General features: G+C 47.5%; 1 protein-coding gene across 1 annotated transcript in view; it reads left to right on the top strand.

Annotated features, from left to right (window-relative positions):
• Inpp5d (inositol polyphosphate-5-phosphatase D) overlaps positions 1-24,004 on the top strand; it is a 104,463-nt gene that overhangs the window by 60,487 nt on the left and 19,972 nt on the right. Inside the window, exons 7-17 of the mRNA XM_032901566.1 lie at positions 4,688-4,768; positions 4,890-4,961; positions 6,304-6,427; positions 12,870-12,976; positions 16,840-16,942; positions 18,582-18,778; positions 19,200-19,317; positions 21,410-21,506; positions 22,014-22,152; positions 23,519-23,627; positions 23,774-23,862. Of these exons, the coding sequence (XP_032757457.1) occupies positions 4,688-4,768; positions 4,890-4,961; positions 6,304-6,427; positions 12,870-12,976; positions 16,840-16,942; positions 18,582-18,778; positions 19,200-19,317; positions 21,410-21,506; positions 22,014-22,152; positions 23,519-23,627; positions 23,774-23,862 (1,236 nt within the window). The remainder of the gene's footprint in view (positions 1-4,687; positions 4,769-4,889; positions 4,962-6,303; positions 6,428-12,869; positions 12,977-16,839; positions 16,943-18,581; positions 18,779-19,199; positions 19,318-21,409; positions 21,507-22,013; positions 22,153-23,518; positions 23,628-23,773; positions 23,863-24,004) is intronic.

Raw genomic sequence — 24,004 nt, forward strand, 5'->3', positions numbered from 1 at the left:
AGGTGTAAGGGAAGGGGGTGCTTTTGTGGGCCCATGCTGAGGCGTCCCTTCTACCTGAGAGACCAGCCACACAGTATAGTATAGAATTGAGTTTAGGGCATGGGGAGGGGAGTTGAAGGGGTGGGAGGGAGGGAGGGAGAGAGAGAGAGGGAGAGAGGGAGAGAGAGAGAGAGAGGAGGCTGGCCATGGACATGTGGAGAGAGAGGGAGGAAGGGAATGGGAAAGGGGAGAGAAGGGACATGGGAAAAGAGAGGAAGAGAGTGCAAGAGAGCAAGAGAATGAGGAGGGGGCAAGCAGACCCTTTTATAGTGAGTCAGGTGTACCTGGCTAATGCCAGGTAACTTGGGCAGAGCCTAGAATAAATGCTTACAATATGAGTCCCCGGACCAAACTCCAGTCCCCAGGTCTAATGAGCTATCTTGCTGGTCTTCTACTCCATCTTCTGAGATAGCCTCTCCCAGCAGACATAGGTAGAGCTCATCTAGAGTCATCTTGACTGGCCATACAATAAGTTTTAAGATTAAATCCTCATTCCATCCCAACCCCACTTCCACTCCCAATGCTGGAGTTCCGGGTGCTGGCCACCAAGCCCAGTTTGTTCCAGATGCTGAAGATCCAACTCAGGTTCCCATGTTTGAGCTGAGGCCCATTTTCAATTAAGCCTTCTCCTCAGCACCTTCACCCTAGTCTGGGGGAAAGGCTGTACATTGGCTGCTCACAGACAGTAGGTAGGGATGACTCTGGGAGGAACAGGGACATTCCTGGAGTGGAAACAGGTTTTCTGAAGGGCAGGAGATCTGTATAGAAAAGAGGCATGCTGGTTTCTGAAGGGAAATGGAGTAGATCTGAGGGAGAGGGGAGGTGGGGGGCGGGGTGGTTGGGAGGAATGAAAGGAAGGGAAAGAGTAGTTGGGATGTATTGTCTAAGAGAAGAATCGGAAGGAAGAAAAGAAGGAAAAGTTGACTGCACCTTTAAGTGTTCCTCTGTGTGGGGAGCTGTCTTAGCGACCACATGGTCACCGAGAAGCATCGTTGAGGGTAGGTACTGATGCTGTGTCCCTGAAAATGAAGAGAGGAAATCTGCTGTATGGCCCAAGATGGCAAAAGGTAGCATAATCAAGTAAGGCACAGAATTCTGTCTGTGGTGCAGACGCTGCTGTAGAATGAGCTCCCAGCATTCCCACTTGCTGTGTGGAGACAGCATGTTACAGAGCAATACGAAGATGAGGCGTCAAGCCAGGAGGATGTCACCCTACCACCATGTGGCCAGTGGGACCAGGGAGATATGGGCCCACGGAGGAGCTTGAGCAAGCTGACGGTGGATTGTGTACATAAGTGGGAAGGTCACACAAATGTTCAGCACTGAGAAAGTCCCTGTGATGACAGTGTTTAAACCACCCTGACGCAAAAGGAGTAGCTAGGGGCTTGGAGCCTATCATGCTGGAGTCAAGTGACCATGAAGCTCTTGGGAGCATGAGGAAGGAGATTTCCTGGAAAGATAAGTTGTTGTTTTAGTTAGGGCCTTATTGCTGTGAACAGACACCATGATCAAGTTAAGTCTTATAAAGGACAACATTTAATTGGGGCTGGCTTACAGGTTCAGAGGTTCAGCCCATTATCATCAAGGCGGGAGCATGGCTGCATCCAGGCAGGCATGGTGCAGGAGGAGCTGAGTTCTACATCTTCACCCGAAAGAAGCCAGGAACAGACTGAGCATCCTCAGGCAGCTAGGAGGAGGGTCTCCAAGCCCACCCCACAATGACACACTTCCTCCCACAAGGCCACACCTTCTAATAGTGCCACTCCCTGGGCCAAGCATATGCAAACCATCACAGTTGTCTTCACAGCAACCTTGACAGTAGATGAGCTGTACCTGCTGCAGTCCTGGTTCTTCAGGAAGACTGAGGCAGGAGGATTGCTCGAAACCAGAAGTTCTAGGCCAGTATGGACAACATAGCAAGATTCTGATTTTAAAAAAAAAGTAAAGAGAGAAACCAAATAGGTGAAGCGTCACTCTAGTATCTTCCTGCTCCAAATGTCCTGTGCATATGAGCTTTCTTAGTGCCAGGAAAGGCAGAGGAGGAAGAGAACAGAGACCCTCATCTCCACCACCTTTGACCTGACTAATGGAGCTGGGTATAATCTTGTTTTACAAAAGGACAGCTTTTCAGAGCTGTTTCTATCTACAGTTGCTCTGAATAGCCATCTCGAAATATGCCAGAAGAGAATATTTTGAGGCGGCCTATTTTGGTCTCCCACAAAGATTTCACAGGGAAAATGTATTTGTGTTCTATTTATACAACTAAAAATATTCATCAGCAGGGGAAACGGGCTCTTTGCTGTCTTTGAAGTGAAAGATGGGTTAATTTCTAAGAAAGTAAGAGCAGCACGGATGCTACCAGACACCAGCGATTAAGTAGCTTGAATGGGAGAGCACACCCCAAATCTTTGAAGTAGGTGAGGAGAGAGACCAGGTCTCTGGAGCTGGGACTGCAGTGGCCAGGGTAAGTCCAATGGGCAGTATGATCATATGATCAACTGAGTTTCCAGCTGGAAGCAGAACAGGGTGGCAACCTCTACCGGAAGTAGAATTCAGGTCTCACTCCTAACCCCCCATAAAGCAGAGAATATTGTTTTTATATATTGTATTTATTTATTTTTTTTTTAAGCTCACAGAGATCCTCCTGCCTCTGTTTCCCTGGGGCTGGAGTTAAAAACATGCATCATCACACATAGCTATCTTTGTTTGGAGAGAGAGAGAGAGACAGAGAGAGAGACAGAGAGAGAGAGACAAACAGACAGAGACAGAGAGAGAGACAGAGAGAGAGACAGAGAGAGAGACAGACAGACAGAGACAGACAGAGTATGATGTGTGCCGATGTCCAGAGAACCCATAAGAGGGTGTTGGATCCCCAGAAGCTGTCCAGTGGGTGTTGCGAACTGAACTCAGGTCCTCCAAAAAGCTGGAAAGTGCTCTTAACCACTAAGCTATCTGTTAGCCCCCAAGAATGTCTATCTTGATAGGCCTTCAGATCTTACAGCTCAGGAGGCTGATCTGCTGCAAGGGCCTTAAGCCTGAGTTGAGAGTCTCATCTCCAGAGTTCTTCCTTCCCTTGTCCCTGCAGTAATGTCTGTCCTACCCTACACACGGAGGAAAGGAGCAGATATACCCAGTATGTCTGGCATCTTGAAAGGGCACTGAGTCTGGCCATTATAGAGCCCTTTTCCTTGGGGACTGCAGAGAAGTGCTACTAGAGAGGTTTAAAAAGAAATACAACCAGCCGCTGGCCAAGGGGATGGCATGTGTCTCGGGTCAGGCCTGCAAAACCTTTAAAACAGTGTAGCCAAGGCTGTGTTTGACAGTACAGGCCTGTAAGCACAACTTGTAGGGAGCTAAGAAAGTTGAAACCTGCACCCCCAGACCCTGCCTCAAACAAACAGGAAAAAAAAAAAAAACCACCCAAAAGCCAGTGTAGCATAGCTGATAGCATGAGCAAGGGCTGTGGTAAAGAGGGCTACTGTTGAAGTGAGTCATATACACGTCAAGTCTGTTCACCCTACATCCTTAGGCAGGGGCAGTTAGCTTGTTAGCTCCACCTCTCCAGCAGGGCAGCATGTCCACAGTAAGGTAGATACTGTAGAATCTAGCTTTGTTTTGATTTGTCTTTCTTCATTGCTTGAGGTTGTACTTGGGACCTTGATTCACGCAGCTCATGCCACAGCCTGGCAAATATCTCTTCTATAAATATATGCTTGGAGTCAGGCCCAGCATACGTGGGTACCAGTCCCAGTCTGGTATAGCAATTTATTAGCTATTTGTCTTTAGAGGCCCAGGGTTCACTAAACAGGTCTTTTAGGCATCTTCATAGGCCAGACACCAAAACACTGAACAGGGTATGTTGGTTTCAATCCTCATGGAGCCCACATTCTATTAGGGGAATTTTATACCCAACTCACAAGTGACCACAGCAGGGTGATTTGAGGAGTTTGTCTGAGCTGCGGTAGGCAGGGAGCAGCTCTTTGCGAGATCTGAGATCTAGATCGTAACATGCCCTTCCCAGATGAAACCCAAGCATCTGGATACTCCTTAGCAAGAATAGCAAGTATAGCGGGAGGAAGATGAGAAGTGAGGAGGAAAATGGCTCGGGGTGGGGCATCTAAGCCCGCAGCACCTTCAGAGACAGGATGTGGAGCTTGCCTGTGGTTCTGCCTGCTGTGGGAAGAAACTGGTGAGGATTTTAGGCAGTGGGGATGGGTATATTTTGGAAGTCGAGCAAGAACACCGCCAGCTCAGGCGATGTAGGGGGGTGGGAAGGTGGTGATCGAGGACGGCCCCAGAGTTTTTAAGGACTGTGTAGGTGGGGTGAGAAACACTGTGGGTGAGGTAGAGTTAGAGAGAAGAAGTGAAGATCTATTTTTTTGGCCATGAGGAATTTGGAATATATATATTTTATATACATATATATATATTTGTTATATATAATATATATATTATATATACACACACACACATAGACACACATACGTGTGTGTGTATGTGTGTGTGTGTGTGTATGTGTGTGTGTGTCTGTGTGTGTGTGAGTGTGTAAGGTAGAAGATGGAGAGAGGACCAGCATGGAAAGTGTCCCATGCCCATCCCAGAGTTCACCCTCAGACAGACCTTGTTTGTTCTCATTTTCACTTCCCAGGTGCCCGGAGAGGCCAATCCCATCACCATGGTGGCCAAACTGAGTCAATTGACAAGTCTGCTGTCTTCCATTGAAGATAAGGTACTCGCAGAGGTCCTATGGCGACCTCCTGATTTCTCGGGAGTCCCCTCTTTATGGGCAAGTGTCCAAGTCCCATGTTCTACATTCCTGTGACTCTCTGACTCATTACTTCTGTCCACAGGTCAAGGCCTTGCTGCATGAGGGCTCTGAGTCTACCAACAGGCGTTCCCTTATCCCTCCGGTCACCTTTGAGGTGAGTGACTCTGGAGCCGTAGAGCCTGACCTGAAGGTCTACCGTTGGGGGCTACTGTGGTTCCTGTGAAGAGAGTGCTTTTGACTTGGGCTGTACAAAGATAAGGAACCCGATGGCAGAGAGTAGTATCAGGGAAGCCACCTGGCTGGGACAGTGAATGAACGTCATAATTGCTGCCTAAATGCATCAGTGATGTACCCTCGTGGGAGGCTACAAAGACAGAGCTCCCTGTTGGTCTAAAATGGAATGAACCTCCTTAAAGCGGGAAGGAGGAGTGACATCAAACTGAGGGTCACAAGCTGCCTATAAAATTAGTGTCTGGTAGAGGGACAGTTAGAGGAAACAATTCTTATGATTTCCTTTAAAATGACTGGCTTAGGTTGAGACCAAGAAAGGGTTTTTTTTTTTTTTTCCTTAATGGACCTCCATGATTCTAGTACTTCCAGCCCAACTTGGTCCCGCCTTTATGAGACACAGCACTGCCCACCCCAAAGCCCTCTTCGTCCCTGAAAGGAGTCTCACAAAAGACGGATTTCCATTTCTTTCTACCACCTTGTTTTTTAAATTTCACATTTATTCATCTATCTATTTAGTGTGTGTGTGTGTGCATGTGCTCTGAGAGAGAGACAGAGATAGAGAGACAGGGAATGTGAGGGAGGGGACAGCTTGTAAGAATGGCTTCTCTCCTTCTACAATGTGGGTCTCAAAGATTGACTCCAGCTCACCAGGCTTGGTGGCAGACTCCTTTACCCACAAATCCATCTTGCCTGACCTCTATATTGCTCCTGGTTTGGGGGGGGCTTTTTCTTTGTTTTTATTTTTGTTTTTATAAGATAGGACCCCACATGGTGTCCTCTTGAATCCACCTAAAACTGCCACCATGCCCAGCTTACATTTTCATTTTCTGAACATGTCTAGGCAGGAGTCTTCTTCCTAATTATTACCAGTCGATGTTCAATTAGTGGTTGTAACAAGGCCCCAGAGTGTGAATCTATTGCTAAGATTCTTTCCAGAAGTAGATGACACATCAGATTAATAAGTGTTGTCAAACTAATCAGTGAATGAACCATTTCCCAACAGTTCATCTGTTTCCTCCACCAAATCTGTCGGTGGAACAGCTGGGTTGCACATGGGCAAGCTGGGCTCAGCCTCAGTGCCAGTCATTTTTCAAGCAAGCTATGGGAAATAGGGGTGTTATCAGGCCAGGGTGGGAAAGACCTGCAAATAGTAGCCAGATAGCCTAGCCCAGGACATTGACCCAGGGCTCCCCAGCCATGTAGACAAATCAATCTGAGACGGCACTACAAAGCCAGCCACTGACTGCATGTCTTACATTCTGAAGGTGAAGTCAGAGTCCCTGGGCATTCCTCAGAAAATGCATCTCAAAGTAGACGTCGAGTCTGGGAAACTGATCATTAAGAAGTCCAGAGATGGTTCTGAGGACAAGTTCTACAGCCACAAAAAAAGTAAGTCACCCACCCACTCCCCGTCCCATCCCACCCTGCAACACACACCCATATTCTGGTTTTATGTGGGAGCTCTTACAAATGACCAGTGGTCATCAGCACAGTGACTAGATGTCAACAGTGACTGTCTTAGTTACTTTTCTATTGCTATGACCAAACACCATGAGCAAGACAACTTACAAAATAAAATGTTTGATATGGGACCCACAGTTGCGGGGTGGTAGAGCCCATGACCCTCACAATGGGGAGAGTGGCAGCAGGCAGGTAAGCATGGCACTGCATCAGTAGCTAAGAACTTAACACCTTGATCCACAAGCATGAAGCAGAGAGAGAGCTGTCTAGGAATGTTGTGAGCTTTTGAAAACACAGAGCCCCACCCCCAATTCCTCATCTCCCTCAACAAGGCCACACCCCTAATCCTTCCTAAACAGTTCCAGCAGCTGGAAAGCAAACATTCAAATATATGAGTCTATGGGACCCATTCTCATTCAAACCACCTCAATGTCTGTCAGCAAAAGCCAGGGTGTCCCTGTCCATAGGGTGCTCCCTAAGCTTCTCCCTGCCTATGGAAGTTCTTTCTTGATACAAAGATACCCCTGCATACTTAGCCACCACCCCTAGAAATGAGACTATAAATGTATTTGCCACAGTTGCCCCATAGTAGTCTTATGTGTACACCTGATGGTTTCATGTCTCCGTGTCCCTGCAAGCATGCAGTTACCTCACTGTGCTGGGACAGGCCCTGTATGGTGTGGCTAGCAGAGTTACTGGATTGCCACCCTTAGCAAATCACCAACCCTGTGGAACTGAAGTATATGAAGTCTGCACCTAAATGGTCCAAATTCACACCCCTGCCCTGTCACTTGGCGGCTGGAGGACCTGGACTCGTCTCTCTGAGCCTCAGTTTCCAGTACTCAGGGATGAGAAAGACTGAGTGAACAACACGGGGTATAACCCAACACCCAGCTTCTTTTCGAGCAGCTGTTCTCACGGACACCGCTGAGCCACTGCAGCTCTGTGTGTTGTACTGTCCAGTATTTGTACACACAGTGGGTAAGATCCCCATGACAGCTGGTGGAGAAGCTGCTGTGGGCAGAGCAGCAAGCCACCCATATGGTCCCTGCCCACATGCAGTTTGTATTCTGGTGCACTGAGGGTGAGTAAACCTCAGCTAAATCTATCGAGGCAGTGGTTTCAGCTACTCTGAAGCTTTGAAGAAATCAGAACGGCATCATAGGTGGAGATCTTTTGGGAAGAAGGGATGGTTTAGGAGGGCAGACAGAGGAGGCTGGCCCTTTTAAGCAGTAAGTGTGTGAGCTGAGATTCCCAGGTTTCGAGGCTATGCATTGGACAGGTGCCTGAGGGAAGTTCCAGAGAGTGCAAACACCCTAAGGAGTGACACGGGATCTGAAAGAACAGAAATAGGTGTGGGGGCAGTGTGGAGTGCAGCAGGAGGGCAATGGGAGCATTGAATGGCCTAGCCTCCTGAGAACAAGATAAGTATCTCATGAAGAGGACTTTGGAAAAACTCCCAAGCAAGAAGTTTCAGGCTAGACCTTGGTGCTGTTGCGTTATCCATACAGATGGTTCTGAGGGTAGCACTGGGTGAATGCTCATCTCCTCATGGGGTTTGACAATCTACCGTCAAATTCAGGCTCTACCTCCTGCCAGCTGTGTAGCCTAGCCTCTCTGTGCCCCCAGTCTTCATCTGTAAAATGGGGGTGAAGACAACGGATGTCATGTGCAGATTGCATGAGACTCGTGCTTATGAGAGCAACTTGAACATCTCCTCACTGCTCTCAGTTGAGTGGGAAAATGACCAGGCAGGGGCTAGGAAGAGGGCCTGTTGATTCTGCACCTCTTTTCCTGAGCCATGCTTGGGCACTGGCCCAGAATCAGGGGTGGGGTACAGCCAGAGAAGGGCCAAGATAGTAGTGGGGAGGAAAAGGTCTCTTTTCTCCTCTTTCATTTTGAGTTCTTTGGTGCTAGCTGGGTGTTCGGGCTACTGTGACAGTACTGTCCATGCTACATAGATTTACCCATTCCACTGTGCTCCCGTGCTTCAGAGCCTCATATGTTGCCTTGGTGTTTCTGTACAGCTTTCTCTGCCAGTTTAAAAATAAGTAAATAATAAAGGGGAAATGCTGAGAGCAAGGGAGGGAGAGAGAGACAGAGACAGAGAGGCAGAGATTCTTTGTGGATGTTTTGTTTTATTTGGTTGTTTTGTTTTGAGACAGAGGCTCATGTCTCATAAGCTAGTTTTGCATTCATTCTATAGCTAAAGCTGGGACCTCTGATCATCTTGACACTGCCTGTGTAATTGCATGCCTTACACAATCTATATCTCATTGGGTTTTTTAATGTTTTTAAATTAATTTTTATGTATATGAGTACACTGTAGTTATCTTCAGCCACACCAGAAGAGGGCATCAGATCTCATTACAGATGTTTGTGAGCCACCATGTGGTTGCTGGGAATGGAACTCAGGACTTCTGGAAGAGCAGTCAATGCTCTTAACCACTGAGCCATCTCTCCAGCCCATCTCATTGGTTTTAGGAAAGCAGGAAGTACAAATGGGCACAAGTTAAATAAAATCTTATGATGCCAGACACCCTTGTACTGTGCCCTCCCAGATGCTTTAAAAAGGATTAGCGCTAGGCCACACGGTGGCACAGTCTTTTAATCCTAGCACTTAGAAGGCAGAGCAGGCTGGGCTTCATGAGTTCAAGGCCAGTGTGATCTACATAGTGAGCTCCAGGCCAGCCAGCACTGCATAATAAAGACCCTGACTTAAAAAAAACAGGAAGAAAAGAAAGAAGGAAAGAGAGAGAAGAGAGAGAGAGAGAGAGAGAGGAGAGAGAGAGAGAGAGAGAGAGGAGGGAGGGAGGAGGAGAGGAAGGAGGGAGGAAGGAAGGAAGGAAGGAAGGAAGGAAGGAAGGAAGGAAGGAAGGAAGGAAGGAGAAGAAAAAGAATAGTAATAGTACAAGCTGAGTATTATGGTACATGGCTGCAATCATAACACCAAGGAAGTTTGCACTTTCCTTTTTATAAGCTTACCATGTGTGCTTGTGTGTATTGTGTGTGTGTGTGTGTGTGTGTGCACTTTCCATTTTTATACATTTGTGTGTGTGTGTGTGCATGCTTTCCTGTATGTGATTACCCATACAATTATAACACCAAGGAAGTTTGCATTTTCCTTTTTATAAATTTACATGTGTGTGCCTGTATGTGTGTTTGTGTGTGTGTGTGTGTGTGTACTTCCCTATGTGTGCTCACCCATGCAGTCATACATGTAGATGACCAGAAGAGGCTTTGGGTCCCCTAGAGCTGGAATCACAGTTGTAAGCTGCCTGACGTGGCTGCTGGCAAAGAAACTGGTGTCCTCTGCAGGAGATACGTACTCTCCTAAGCACTGAGCCTCTCCAGCCCACACTCCAGTGAGGGCGCACAAGGTTTCATGTGTGTCACAGAAAAGGACCAAGGCTGAGTGTTTCAGACCCACAAAAGCCAGGCATTTCGTGACTCAACCTCCTAGTTGCAAATCTTAGTTGTCCCCTCAGCTTACATACACACACAAATGTAATGGTGGCTTCTTTATGAAACCTCTCTTTAATTGGAAAAGGCTCCAGATCTGGGGTCTCGGTTATCTTGGCGTCTTTTTATTCTTATGAGCTTGCACCCATGAAGAAAGTGGGACCAGGCAAGAATGAATGAGCGGGCGAAGCACGTGATGGGATGAGTTACACAGATAGAGAGGAATAAGTGAGAGACAGCTTGGCTGCTGTGCACACGGAATGGTCTCCCAGGACACCCAGGTGTGGATCCAGCTCAGGCAGGACAGCTCTCGGCCATCCGTTACCCCAGTTCTAAGAGATCACATGCCCTCCTCTGACCCCCGTGGGCTCTGCGTGCATTTAGGGCCCAGATACTTGCAGGCAAACACCTGTACACATAAAATAAAATTTCGAATCAAAGCCAGAAATCCCTTTAATCCCGGCACTTGGGAGGCAGAGGCAGGGGGATCTCTATGACTTTGAGGATAGGCTAGTCTATATAGAGAATTTAAAGATGGTTAGGACTACATAGAGAGATGTATGTATGTAGTCTCAAACAAACCAAAACAACAGCAAAAAGAAGCATTTTTAATTGTAAATATATTTTTTAAGATTTATTTATTTATTATATATGAGTACAGTGTAGCTGTCTTCAGACACCAGAAGGAGGCATCAGATCTCATTACAGATGGTTGTGAGCCACCATGTGGTTGCTGGGACTTGAATTCAGGACCTCTGGAAGAGCAGTCAGTGCTCTTAACCACTGAGCCATCCCTCCAGCCCCAAAATATTCTTAAGTTAACAGATAGAGAAAAGCAAAAGGAAGAAGAACAGCTCTGCACAGGGTCAAAGGCAGGGATGGCATCAGGAATTCAAGCCAGCCATGGCTATACACAACTACGTTTCAAAAATCAAAAGAAAGAAACAGATTTTCAAAATAAAAAAACAAAGAAGAACTCTAGAATAATAAAAGAGCAATGTGGGCAGGAACAAAGACGTCACAATGACTAGATATGTTAGTGTATGCTCATTTAAAAGTCCTACGTTTTAGAAGATAATTCTTGAAAAGCTACTAGAGACGTTGCTGTACCAAAGTGAAGCTGTAAACAAAGAAGACTTGGAAGGAGAGAGAGAAGAGCCCAAGGAGAAGGACAAAGGAGTGGATTCTCCGGTGCTGAAGGAGGAAGGTTTTCATCAGGCCTCAAAGTCAGCAGACCTAGGAGCTGTGGGAAAGCACTTCTTTACGGGAGAGACAGCAGAGGAGTGCTTGGTCATGTGGGGAGGAGAGTCTGAATGAAGGAAAGCACTTACCACAGGTTAGGAGGGAGGCTCAGCATGCAGGGTGACCGTCCGCACCATCAAAAAGGAAAAGAACATGGTCATTGAGCAGTTATTAACCCAGGAAAGGCTGGCATAATATTCTGCCCACATTCACCCCACACTACCCCCTCTAACTCCTCTCAGGCCCACCCTCACCTCCCCTCCTCCCAACTTCCTGTCCTCTCACTGAGTCCACGAGATGGTTTGTATAGGCTTGGCCCAGGGAGTGGCACTATTAGGAAGTATGGCCTTGTTGGAATAGGTGTGTCACTGTGGGTGTGGGCTTTAAGACCTTCATCCTAGCAGTCTGGAAGTCAGTATTCTGCTAGCAGCCTTCAGATGAAGATGTAGAACTCTCAGTTCCTCCTGTACCATGCCTGCCTGGATGCTGCCATGTTCCCACCTTGGTGATAATGGACTGAACTTCTGAACCTGTAAGCCAGCCCCAATTAAATGTTGTCCTTGTAAGAGTTGCCTTGCAGGGTTGGGGATTTAGCTCAATGGTAGAGTGCTTGCCTAGCAAGCGAAAGGCCCTGGGTTCAGTCCTCAGCTCCAGGGGTTAAAAAAAAGAGTTGCCTTGGTCATGGTATCTGTTCATAGCAGTAAAACCCTAAGACAGAAACTGATACGTGCACATGGGTGTGAGACCATCCGCTGGCACTTGGCACTACTTGACTAGCTTGACTTTCTCTCCCCCAGCAGCCAGCTGTTTATAGCTCCTCAGCTAAGAGAGGGGACTCATGGGCCCAACTCAGGAAAGCAAGTTTTAAGTTGTATAGGAAAAGAAGAGCAACCAGGACTAGTCTGTCAGGAGCCTTGTCATGGTCTTGGTGACATAAGTGCTGAGTGTTTATGTAGCTAAAATACAATGATAAACCAGGTGGTTGCACATACCTTTGATTTATTGACTTATTTATTCATTTTAAGAAACGTGGGATAAAGTTCAAAAGAGTTCATTAAAAAACTTGAAATTAGTTGCCTTTCAGGAGGGCAGGACATTGGAGGCAGTGGAGTGGAAGGATACAATTGCCAACAACAACAAATCTTATGGAATGATTTGATTCCTTTTTAATTTTATCCTTATTATTCTTAATTACATGTGCGTGTCTGGGTATGTGAATGAAGGTGCCCCAAGAGACCAAAGGAGTCACATCTCCTTTGGAGCTGGAGTTACAGGTGGTTGTGAGCCACCTGACGTGGGTGCTAGGAATTGAACTCAGGTCCGCTTAAAAAGCAATGTGCCCCTGGCCCCTCAATTTTTGATTTAAAAAAAAATGAAAACTACAAATTTTCTGTGAATTTTTCACAAATTAATCAAGACAGAGAGGAGGTGGGGAAGGGAAGTGGCGAGGAGGGAGAAGGTGAGAAGGATGGGCAGAGTCTCACTGTGTGTGTAGCAAAGCTAACTTAAGCTGGTTCTGGGTACCACACCTTTAAAATGAGCTCCAGGGCTTAGTCCAGGTATGTGGGGCTCGGATTGAGGCTCGGGTGTCTAGAGCACATTGGACACTGGACGTAGCAGATGAAGGAGCACATGCACGAATCAATAAACCTCTGTTTTTCTAAAGTCCTGCAGCTTATTAAGTCCCAGAAGTTTCTGAACAAGCTGGTGATTTTGGTGGAGACAGAGAAGGAGAAAATCCTGAGGAAGGAGTATGTGTTTTCTGACTCTAAAGTAAGTGACAATAGACATCTAATGTGGGGCGAGGAGGGATGTGGGTGTTGAGGACCATGATGTGCTGCCAGGGGGGTGTGATCATTAGCTCCCTGGGTTCTAGAGCACCCTTTTCATACCTGGGAAGTCAAGCATAGCTAGTTAAGGACCAGGCTCTGGGCTAGCTCGGACTTGCAGAGCTTTAGTTCCAATATCCCAAGATCACAAGTACTATCTTCCAGGTACAAGGAGACACTCTTTGTCTCATGCCCAGTGCTGAGCTAGCCAAGACACCTTTATTAACAGTGTCTCTTGGCTAGATTTAGGAGCCCTTTGGGTAAGCTCTGGATTTAAATCTAAGTCCTGACCAGTGTTTCCTTGGGACTTCTGTTTGACTTGTGTTTTTAAACTCTGCCCCACTTGGCCTCCACCATCATTGACTGATAGAGGAAAAAGGCAGTGTGGGTCGTGAGAAAACCCCTGGATGTGCTTCATCTGATCCAGATCAGATCCATTCTGTTCTCTATATCTTGATTGCTCACCTCAGAAGTTACCTCGAATGGGCTGAATCCCACACAGAGGCCTTGCTGTTCATGCTCAGAGGCAGTAAAAATGGACAGAAGAATAGACAGTGTGGGTCCTCGTTCTGGGGTGTGGGACACTCAGCCTGGGGAGGTGAAACATAGGGAGTTTGACTGTGTTTATCCCATGATGCAGCTGTCAGGTGCTGGGCTTCAGGGAAGCGCCAAGACATTGTTGGGGCGATGGGGGTGGGGCATGGAGGGAGATGACATCTAAGATGGGGAAAGACCTAAGATGGGGTTTCCCAACTTCTGGACCTCTGGGTGCTGTTGGAGAACCACATAGAGAAGTCAGGAATGAAGTGGTTGGGGGTCCACTCCCCCCGACACACACACAAGGCCAGGACCAGGGGCTCCCAAACTCCTGGCCATCCAGGCACTCCTGGGTCTCGGGGAGTTGAGAGCAGAGTTGGGACTAAAGGATATCAATTAGCTGGGGGTGGAGGTGGGATGGGAACTCTAGCTTAGCTCATCCGCAAAGGTAGTGATGGTTGTCTGAGGGCACTGATGGGCCTTCTATGGGAGACTCAAGCTGTGGCTTTGTAGGTAGAGGCCTGCTCCATGCTCTCCATGGTGGTTTTCAATGAAAGAGACAGTCCTTGGTTCCAGACTGTTTATTGCTTGTTCATCATGGAAAATGGATGCGTACCCACTTCTCAGGTTGGACCAGAGATTAAATACCTTCTTCGGGAAGGAATGTCTGGAAAGGGAAGCTCATTGGCTCTAGGTACCTCATTAGCATGGAGAACTCAGCTTGGGGCTACGTGAACAACCTGGGGAACCTGGCGGTCCAGGCCAGGAATTTGGCCAGGAGCAGAGAGAGGCCTACAGTCTCAGACCCGCTCTACCTTACTAAGTTTCCTGGCATGGTCCACTATCCCACAAGATAGGGCACATGTCTTGGCATGTGGCTGACCCTATGTGTCAGACACTGGAGACAACTAAGAGAGGTGACCCACACCAGGTTCCCAAGGCATCTACTTTCACCCACCCTAGGAATGAATATGAGGGTAGAGTGGCAGGCATGGGCTGACAGGAACAATGACAGGAGTCTACAGACAGACGTACAGTAGAGAAAGGCTGGGTGGTGTTCTGGGCTTCAGGAGTATAGATCCCAAGCTACTTATTCCTGCCCCATTGCTGTAAGCTCAATGAGGTCGGAGACACTGACTCTGGAGCCATTCCTGGTAAAAGACGGGTTTCAATAAAGATGCTCCCGTTACATCACGAAGAGCTGGTGTCTTCAGAGTGGGCAATTGCGAGGTTTGCAATGATGAAGTTGAATCAGATGAAATTGTTGGCTTTATAACCAGGGACATCGGGCATCTGGCCTTTCATATTGGCACTTGTCATAGTCAGGGTTTTACTGCTGTGAACAGACACTATAACCAAGGCAACTCTTTTTTTTTTTAACTCACTTTTTTTTATATAAGTACATTGTAGCTGTCTTCAGACACACCAGAAGAGGGCATTGGATTCCATTACATATGGTTAGGAGCCACCATGTGGTTGCTGGGAATTGAACTCAGGACCTCTGGAAGAGCAGTCATTGCTCTTAACTGCTGAGCCATCGCTCCAGCCCCTGCAAGGCAACTGTTATAAGGACAACATTTAATTGGGGCTGGCATACAGGTTCAGAGGTTCAGCCCAGGGTCATCAAGGTGGGAGCATGGCAGCACACAGGCAGACATGGTACAGGTGTGGCTAAGAGTTCTACATCTTCGTCTGAAGGCTGCTAGGAAAAGACTGGTTTCCAGATAGCTTAGAGTAGGGTCTTAAAAGTCCACACCCACAGAGACACATCTACACCAAGACCACACTTACTCCAACAAAGCCACACCTCCAAATAGTGCCCCTCCCTGGGCCAAGCATATTCTAACCACCACAGCACTGCTTGAAATGTTGTGTGTTCTCATTTAAAGCCACCCACCCTATTGATGACAGCCCTCTAGAATAAGAGCAAGACAAGTCTCATGAACTGCTGTGAACATAGGAAAAATCCATGTAAGAGACTAGGGAGGCCCTTTTCTTAACATGCCCTTTTGCCTTTTCTTAGTTTCATAAAATTTTCGTTTGTTTGGTTTTTTTTTTTTTTTTTTTTTGTTTTTTTTTTTTTTTTGGGAAAATTTTTTTTTTTAAAAAAATTTATGGGGCTGGGGATTTAGCTCAGTGGTAGAGCGCTTACCTAGGAAGCGCAAGGCCCTGGGTTCGGTCCTCAGCTCCGAAAAAAAGAACCAAAAAAAAAAAAAATTTATTGGATTTATTTATTTATTTGGGGGTGGGGCAAGCATGTGCCACAGTCAGAGGACAGCTTGGAGGAATTGGTTCTCTCTCTTTACCATATGAGTCCCAGGGACTGAACTCCACTCCACAGCATATGTCTTCACCACTGAGCCATTGTTCTGGCCTCGGTCTCCTTACATTCTCTCTTGTCGAATAAGTAACTCAGTCTCACTGATATTACAAAAAAAGTAGCAAATACAAATAGTCAAAAGCTTAAAATAAAAACAGCACAGCCCTCACCGCTTGCTAACCGGCTCTGGACTTCCCCTTCCAGACATTTTAAGGGATCATCATCATGATCATCATCATCATCATCATCATCATCATCATCATCATCATCATCATCTGTTTTTTATGATTTACTTTGGCTTGGGCTTCTGTGAGACAGGATGTTTGCAGTATTGCTATGTCTAGCCTGTATGTCTAGCATACAGGTATGCTCACTGTATACCACAGGTTGGCCTTGAACTCATGGCCGTCTTCTGACCTCAGCCTCCCAAGTGCTGGAATTACAGGCAATCATGGCCATGCCCCATGCATTTTTTTTTTACTGCAATGGTAGTACACATGCCATTTTGCCAAGTAGCTTTTTATGACAATGGTGTATTGTGGCCACCTCTCTGTGGATGAAGTACTTCTGCACCATAATGTCAAGAGTGTACAGAGTTCTCTCTATGTAGTTATTTGTGAATCCCTTACTAAGAACATGCTGCAGTACCCTGATGTGGTTGGATCTTAGTGCAGTCCCCAATTTTTTTGCTTCATATCGCAACCTTGCAGTGGAAGGGCTGGGTCCAGGAAGCCACATACTCATGGCTTTGAATGCATCTCTGTAGGTGGCTGCCTCTCTCATTAACACACATACACACACACACACACACACACACACACACACACACACACACACACACACACATGAAACTACTCCTCAGTACTTTTTAAGCTGATCACATCCTTTGTAGAGGCCGATGTGCAGGGAGGCAGAGGTCCTTCTAAGTGTGTCTGCCCTTCCTCCTCCAGAAGAGAGAAGGCTTCTGCCAGCTCCTGCAGCAGATGAAGAACAAGCACTCGGAGCAGTCGGAGCCTGACATGATCACCATCTTCATTGGCACTTGGAACATGGGTGGGTCCCTGTGCCCCCTCCCTCCTCCCAGCTCTGCTTGGGTCCCCCTTCCTGCCTCAGCATCTGCAAATGGCCAAGGGGCACCCTTATCTCTCACCCGTAGTCCTGGAAGCCATCCCATCTATACAACCCCTTTTCTAGAGAATTCTACCTTTGTCCAATGATGAGGAACAAGCAAAATAGGCTTTAGGATTGGTGCCCCCCAAAAGTAGCCAAAGTAGCTTACTCTGCAGTTTACCAAGGGGCCCCAGACCTGTAATAAAGAAGTCTGGGCCCAGCTTATCTAGGGAGGAAGTGAAAAGAGAGATAGAGAGATCAGTGGATGAATAGATGGGTGGATAGTTAGGTGGATCGATTGATAGAGCCTAATGGTCCTAAATTTAAATACCATACAAATAATATATAAGTTTTCAGTATACATGTGTAGTTAAAAGTAAACAAACAAAATATATGTGCTAAATATATGGTAATATATTCCATATGATAAATATATAAGTGAAATAATCATTTGGTATAAGTACTCAGCTAGAAATAAAAGTTAAAGTACAAAATATGTAGTGGGCTAAATATATTATATATTACCATATATTATTATACTAAATATGTACATTATACTTATTGTCAACTATACTAAATAATGTTTTGGTATATCTGTTGAGCTAGAACTAAATTAACAGTTATCCAGTTAAATCTGAATCTCAGACAGACAACCAGTGCGTGGGGCATACTTATTCTAAAAATCACCCATCCACCAGAAAGTCAGATTTAATGGGTATTTTAGCCTATCATTAACGCTTTAGGCTCTCACCCTTAGGGGTTCAGGCATGTGGCCCAAGGACCTTTCTAGTTTTCTTGTCTGTCTGTGAAGGGTTCTTTTGTTTGGACATGGTGGGGTCATCCCACTGCTGCCCTTCGAGCAGAAGACACATGGGGGCGATAGTCAGGGGCCCTGATGTACATGAGCAGGGTGGGAAGGTCTCCATGAGTTTCTCTGAGCGCCCCAGGAGACAGAGTTTGGCAGAGATCATTATTCGTATTCCTAGCGTCTTGTCTCTCTGTTGTCCAAGAGACATAGATCTCCTTGGAGTGTGGGGAGAACATCTACCCATCCTTAGGTATCTCTAGAAGTAGATCTCCCATCATTCCCTGATTTTTCAAAATGGAAGCTGAGGAAAGTTGCAGGCCCCTCTTGTTTCTCTGCCGAGCACCTCTTCATCTCAGTCCTTAGCTGACTCTAACTTTCTTCCAGGAAGCCTTTGGTGTTTCCTGCCAGTAGGGTTAGAAGCCTCCATCCTGTACACTCACCATTGGAAATGTAAACTCCACAGCTCATGTGTTACTGCCACCCTAGAGCCTAGGACATGTTTGGCAACTCGTTCAGTTAGCTCAGGGTTCCAACGAGGATCTCCCAGGGTTTCCATTCTTTGAAGTGTAGTGTTATCTTTACAACAAGATCTCACTGAGCTCTGACCGTAGCTGACGTGTAAGGTGGTATCAGCACCGTGTCCTCCATCCAGGGCATTTGCCCCTAGTGATTTTTGTAACTATGTGATCTTCCTCTTCCCCTGTGTTGAACCCCCTTGATGCCCTTGACCTGAACCGCCTTTGACTCATTCAGTGTTGGGTTTTGCTGTTGAAGGTAATGCACCCCCTCCCAAGAAGATCACGTCCTGGTTTCTCTCCAAGGGGCAGGGAAAGACACGGGACGACTCTGCTGACTATATCCCCCATGACATCTACGTGATTGGCACCCAGGAGGACCCCCTGGGAGAGAAGGAGTGGCTGGAGATACTCAGGCACTCCCTGCAAGAAGTCACCAGCATGACATTTAAAACAGTGAGCAGCTGGCCAGGCCCGGGTGGGGAGACAGGAGGCTCTTCCAAGCATCTCAGAAGTCAGGCAGGATACTTCCAAAAATGTAGAGGATTGCTCCGTGGTACCCTACTTTCAGAGCGAATGTGCACTGAGGTGCCATCCTCAGAAGTTGATAGGGTCTTGAGTCCTTCACCTTCCCTACTCCTGCTTAAAAGGATAATATTTACTTCCTGGATGCATCTTCAGTCCCAGTTCTCATGTCTGAGGTGTTTTGTCTTGTTCTGAGGCATTGTTAGAAGTTCCCCTAAAGGCTAGGGAATACAGACAGGGTGTCTTACTCCCAGGGTGAGAGCTGGGGTGAATCCCTTTGGGATGCTCAGGGTTCCAACGGTGCACCTCAGCCTTGTGTTGCAACGTCATCTCCCACCACCACCACCACCAGGTTGCCATCCACACCCTCTGGAACATTCGCATAGTGGTGCTCGCCAAGCCGGAGCATGAGAACCGGATCAGCCACATCTGCACTGACAATGTGAAGACAGGCATCGCGAACACCCTGGGTGAGTGTGGAGGGGAATCCATTTCTAGTCATGCTTTACCTCTTCCTTCTCTCGGCAATGTCCCAGGTTAAACCACAAGAGTCTTGTCCTGGAATCCCTTAGTCTCTAGCAAATCCAGATGATCCCCCTGCGAAAACTCATCCAGGGTCTATACCAGCTCTGGCATTCAGGCTAAAATGTGGGTTCTGTCTCAGTAAGTCTCAGATGTTTTCCATGGTGCCATTCTAACAAGCTTTCAGGTGACATTAGTGCCAGCCAGTCTAAGTGACATTAGTGGGACCCCACTTTGAGAGGTGAGAATCTAGAATAGGGATTGGCAAACTACCACTGGACAGAGCCAGATGGTGACTTTTTAGGCCTTATGGGCCCCATGCAACTATCCCTCTCTGCTACTGTCACCGGAAAGTCCCCACACTCAACAGAAGAGATGAATGAAATGGCTGTGATCAGATCAGGGTTGACCATGGTCTATAGGATGTTGACCCAGGAGAACCCCAAGCAGGAAGTGGAATCTGACCAGTGCTGAGTAGGTGGGCACAGAAAACAGAGATGAGAACAGACAAGCTGCATATGTGGGAGAGGGGGGCTATATCTGCAAAGGTGATCGCTATGGATGTGTAGGTCTGTTTATGAGTATGTGAGTGTGTGCATTGGGGGCAAGGTGACATTGGATGTGTTTATGTGTGCTATGTAGATATGCATATGTGTGTGAGTTCATGTCAGCATGCCCTGTATATTTAGATATCTGTGCTTGTGGGTATAGCTGTGTCTGTGTCTTTTATGTGAGCCTGTGTTTCTGAATGTATGACTGTGGGCATGGAAGTGGCTCAGGGTGTATATGTGAGCACAAACACTGGGCTGCACTTGAATGGGGACGGGGGGAGCTATGACTCTGGAGAAAGGACAGGGTCCCAGAAAACAAAGCAAAACAAGACACAAGGTTGCTTCCTTTGAGAACCTGTGCTTTTCTGCCGGCAAAGCTCCACTCACTCATCCTTTCTTGCCTGCTACGGTAGCAGCCACGGGGTTAGCGCCATTTCCTACAGAGCATCCCTGCCTGGACTTCTCTCCCTGGGTATCCTGCTCCTCTCACTGGCTCCTACCCATAATTTGTTCAAATGTCTCATTGAAAATTACATACCACTGTATGTTCCCTAACCAGGCCTTACTCTAGAACTGACCCTAGATCCCACTCCACCCTACAGAACTTATTCTGAGCATTGGCCTAGGATATGCAAGGCCCTGGGTTAGGTCCCCAGGACCGAAATTAAACAGATAGTCTCCCATCCCTCAAAAAACATACATGCTGTTTTGGTTGGTGGTGATCCCATGTCTACCAACTCCTGCCTCCCAGGGTTTGCTAAGCACATATTTCTAAGCCCTAGAATCTCTGATTCAGTCGCTTTGTATTTGCCTCTCAAGTAGAGTCTCTGGGGCTGCTCTGCTGACCTATGGGGCATACTTTAAGAACCACTAATGTAGAATAAATTAAAACATCAGCAAGGCATGTGTGAGAGAGAGATTATATCTGTGTGTCTGTATCTCTGTGTGTTTATGTATGTGTGTGTGTGTGCTTGTGTGTGTGTGCCTGTGTGTGTCTGTGTGTGTTTATGTGTGTGTCTGTATGTACATCTGTATATGTGTATATGTGTGTGGTATGTATGTCTGTGTGGTATGCATGTGCATGTGTGTATCTGGAGTGAATGTTTTTGATCCCACAGGAGTGGACCCTGAGTAGATAGCCACTCACTCAGTTGAGAAAAGGGGCATTTCCCAAATCCCAAGGCTCCAGGCTGCTCCAATCCTCCTTGTCCCTCTCTGCTCAGTACTGTGGTCCCTAACATCCCCATGCCCAGAAATAAATGACAGCATCCTTCTTCCTCTCTCCTATATAGAAAATCACAAGGCTGCTACCACCTGCCTGTCACTGGCATGTCCCGCCCCCGCTGACCTATCTGCTTTCCCCTCTCTCTTAGTCTCTTCTCTTACTCTCTGCTAACAGCATTAGTGCCCTTCGCCTTACCTCAACTTCTGACCCCTTGACAAGCCTACCCGGCTGACATTCTATTTCTTTTCCTCCTTCCTTCCTTAGGAAACAAGGGAGCTGTGGGAGTGTCCTTTATGTTCAATGGAACCTCCTTGGGGTTCGTCAACAGCCACTTGACTTCTGGAAGTGAAAAAAAACTCAGGTAATGAGAGCCATTCCCTCCACATACCCAGACAGCCTTAGCCTCCCACACCCTGATGCTTGCCCAGCCTCAGGACCTTTTGGGCCTCTGCTGTCTGAGCAAAGACTACTGCAGCACAGTAGAGACCTCAGGTATATGGGACTCTTGTCTGAAGGACAGAAAGTATATTGATGTCATTAACCTGTAGACCCCTTGAGCCTGGTTCATTTCTAAAGGAAAATACTCCTCAGGAGCATCTACAGCTCAGAACTCATTTTGTCTGCTGGTGGCTCTGTCGTGACCATAGCCAGTTAATACGTTTACTGATCTGTTTCCTAATGCGTAGATGCTGCATGGGATCTAGATTCTGTGTTCCCAGTTGGGTTTCCAAGGCACGCCCAGGTGCCCACTGGGACAGTGCTAGAGTCTATGTCTCTGTTTCCCACCGGTTGCCTCTGACTTCCTGCCATCAGAGCAAGGACAGTGCCCATGCTAGACATGCTAGATGGCCCTTGTTTTCCTGAATAGGCGAAATCAAAACTATATGAACATCCTGCGGTTCCTGGCCCTGGGAGACAAGAAGCTAAGCCCATTTAACATCACCCACCGCTTCACCCACCTCTTCTGGCTTGGGGATCTCAACTACCGTGTGGAGCTGCCCACCTGGGTAAGGAGATTCCACCTTGGGTAGAGACATAGGGGATAGAGGCTTTCAGAACTCAGCTGTGGACAGAAATCAAAGAGACTCATGAACCAGGCTAAGGCAGCAGCTCCCCTCAGGGACTCAATACAGCTTCTGTCATGGAGCTTCTGCCTTTCTTTACAGTTCCCTTCTGCTTGTGCTTGTGTCTACTTTGCCCTAGGACTTCAATGGCCACCCCTGGTCACTGTCACTGTCTCTCCAGTCTGCCAGCCAGCAGCATCTGGGCTTGGTCAGGAAGCACAGGCATCTTAGGGGACCAGCTCATGTACTCAACAAATCATGGGGTCACTGGTGGATCTAAGGCATTGCTTGTCTGCCTACAGGAAGGGGACCAGCAGATGTGACCACAGGATGCGCCTAGAACCCACAGAGTTGTTTTGCATGCCCATAAAAGTTGAAGCAGAGACAGCGTGGGGTGGAACAGTCTATGCCCTTCTGTCTAGAAATCAGAGTTGGCAACCTGTTTCCCTCCCACTGAGGGACTGTAATGTATTCCCACACTCGAGTCCTGTGAGGGATAGCGGAAACAAGGCAGGAGCTGACCCTGTTGTAGAGTCAAGCACACAGAGAGGCTAGGAAAACCGCCAAGAGGAGATTGCACATCATTTATGGTTGAGGTTGAACCTCAGTGTCCCTTTATCCCAAGTATCTCTCCATGTGACCCATGTCCCTCAGCTCCCTCTGGGGCTCCAGCCACCATCACAGCTCTGCAGCCAGCTCACCATACCTTTCTCACTAGTGACCCCTAGGTGACATCTTTTCTCCCTGAGAATGAGCAGGCAGGTAGGAACATGAGGAAAGTTTATATCCTGAGCCTCCTGGAGAAGGGCTGTCATAGCACACTCCTCTGGGCAGGAGCCCTGAGCCTGCCTCAACCCACAGAGAAATAGACAGGAAAGAGAACTGTTAGAGCCCAAGGCCGGTATATTCCCCCAGTCCTACAGTGTGGCACCAATTCTTGCAATTAGGCTGGGTAGTCTCAAGGAGGGTGATGCGCAGAGGCCTCAGAGCCAGGAATTCCCCACCACTGCTAGTGGATTTACCACTGGATGTCCTTGTCCCCACAGGAAGAGCCAGAGAAAGCAAAGGAGATGTATTACCTGTCTCATGAAGTATTGCTAGCATTGGTGTACAAACCCAACAGGTCCACATGCAAATTAGGGGTAGCCTGTAGCTAGACATGGTGATGATACAGCTCTGTTCCTTTCCTTATCCTTATAAAGTGATCGTGCACCAAGAATCAGCATCCCGGACCGCTGGGTCCCAGGCGGTGTGGTCATTGGGGAGTGTGGGGAGGAACAGGGTCTCACCTGGCATGTCCCCATTCCAGGAGGCAGAGGCCATCATCCAGAAGATTAAGCAGCAGCAGTACTCAGATCTTCTGGCCCACGACCAACTGCTCCTGGAGAGGAAGGAGCAGAAAGTCTTCCTGCACTTTGGTGAGGGCACACTGTCTCTCCATTGCATCCTTTCCTGTCACCCTCTCTCCACCTGAGCATTCTAGCCAAGGGAAGGGCTGTGCCTGCAGAAGAGGGAAGCTGGAGGTGTCAGGGAAGCCAAACTGAGGGCCATGCATCTGTTTCAGAGGAGGAGGAGATCACCTTCGCCCCCACCTATCGATTTGAAAGACTGACCCGGGACAAGTATGCCTACACGAAGCAGAAAGCCACAGGGGTGAGTGTCTTCCCGGAAACAACTCTCCTGCCCAGTCCCACTGCCTTTGCCCAACTCACCAGACAATGACAAAAACAAAAGTCAGAATGCACCTACAGGGGCTGAGGATGCAGCTCAGGCCATAGAGGGTTTGCTCAGTGGG

This window comes from Rattus rattus, chromosome 4, assembly GCF_011064425.1.
Source record: "Rattus rattus isolate New Zealand chromosome 4, Rrattus_CSIRO_v1, whole genome shotgun sequence".
Taxonomy (NCBI): domain Eukaryota; kingdom Metazoa; phylum Chordata; class Mammalia; order Rodentia; family Muridae; genus Rattus; species Rattus rattus.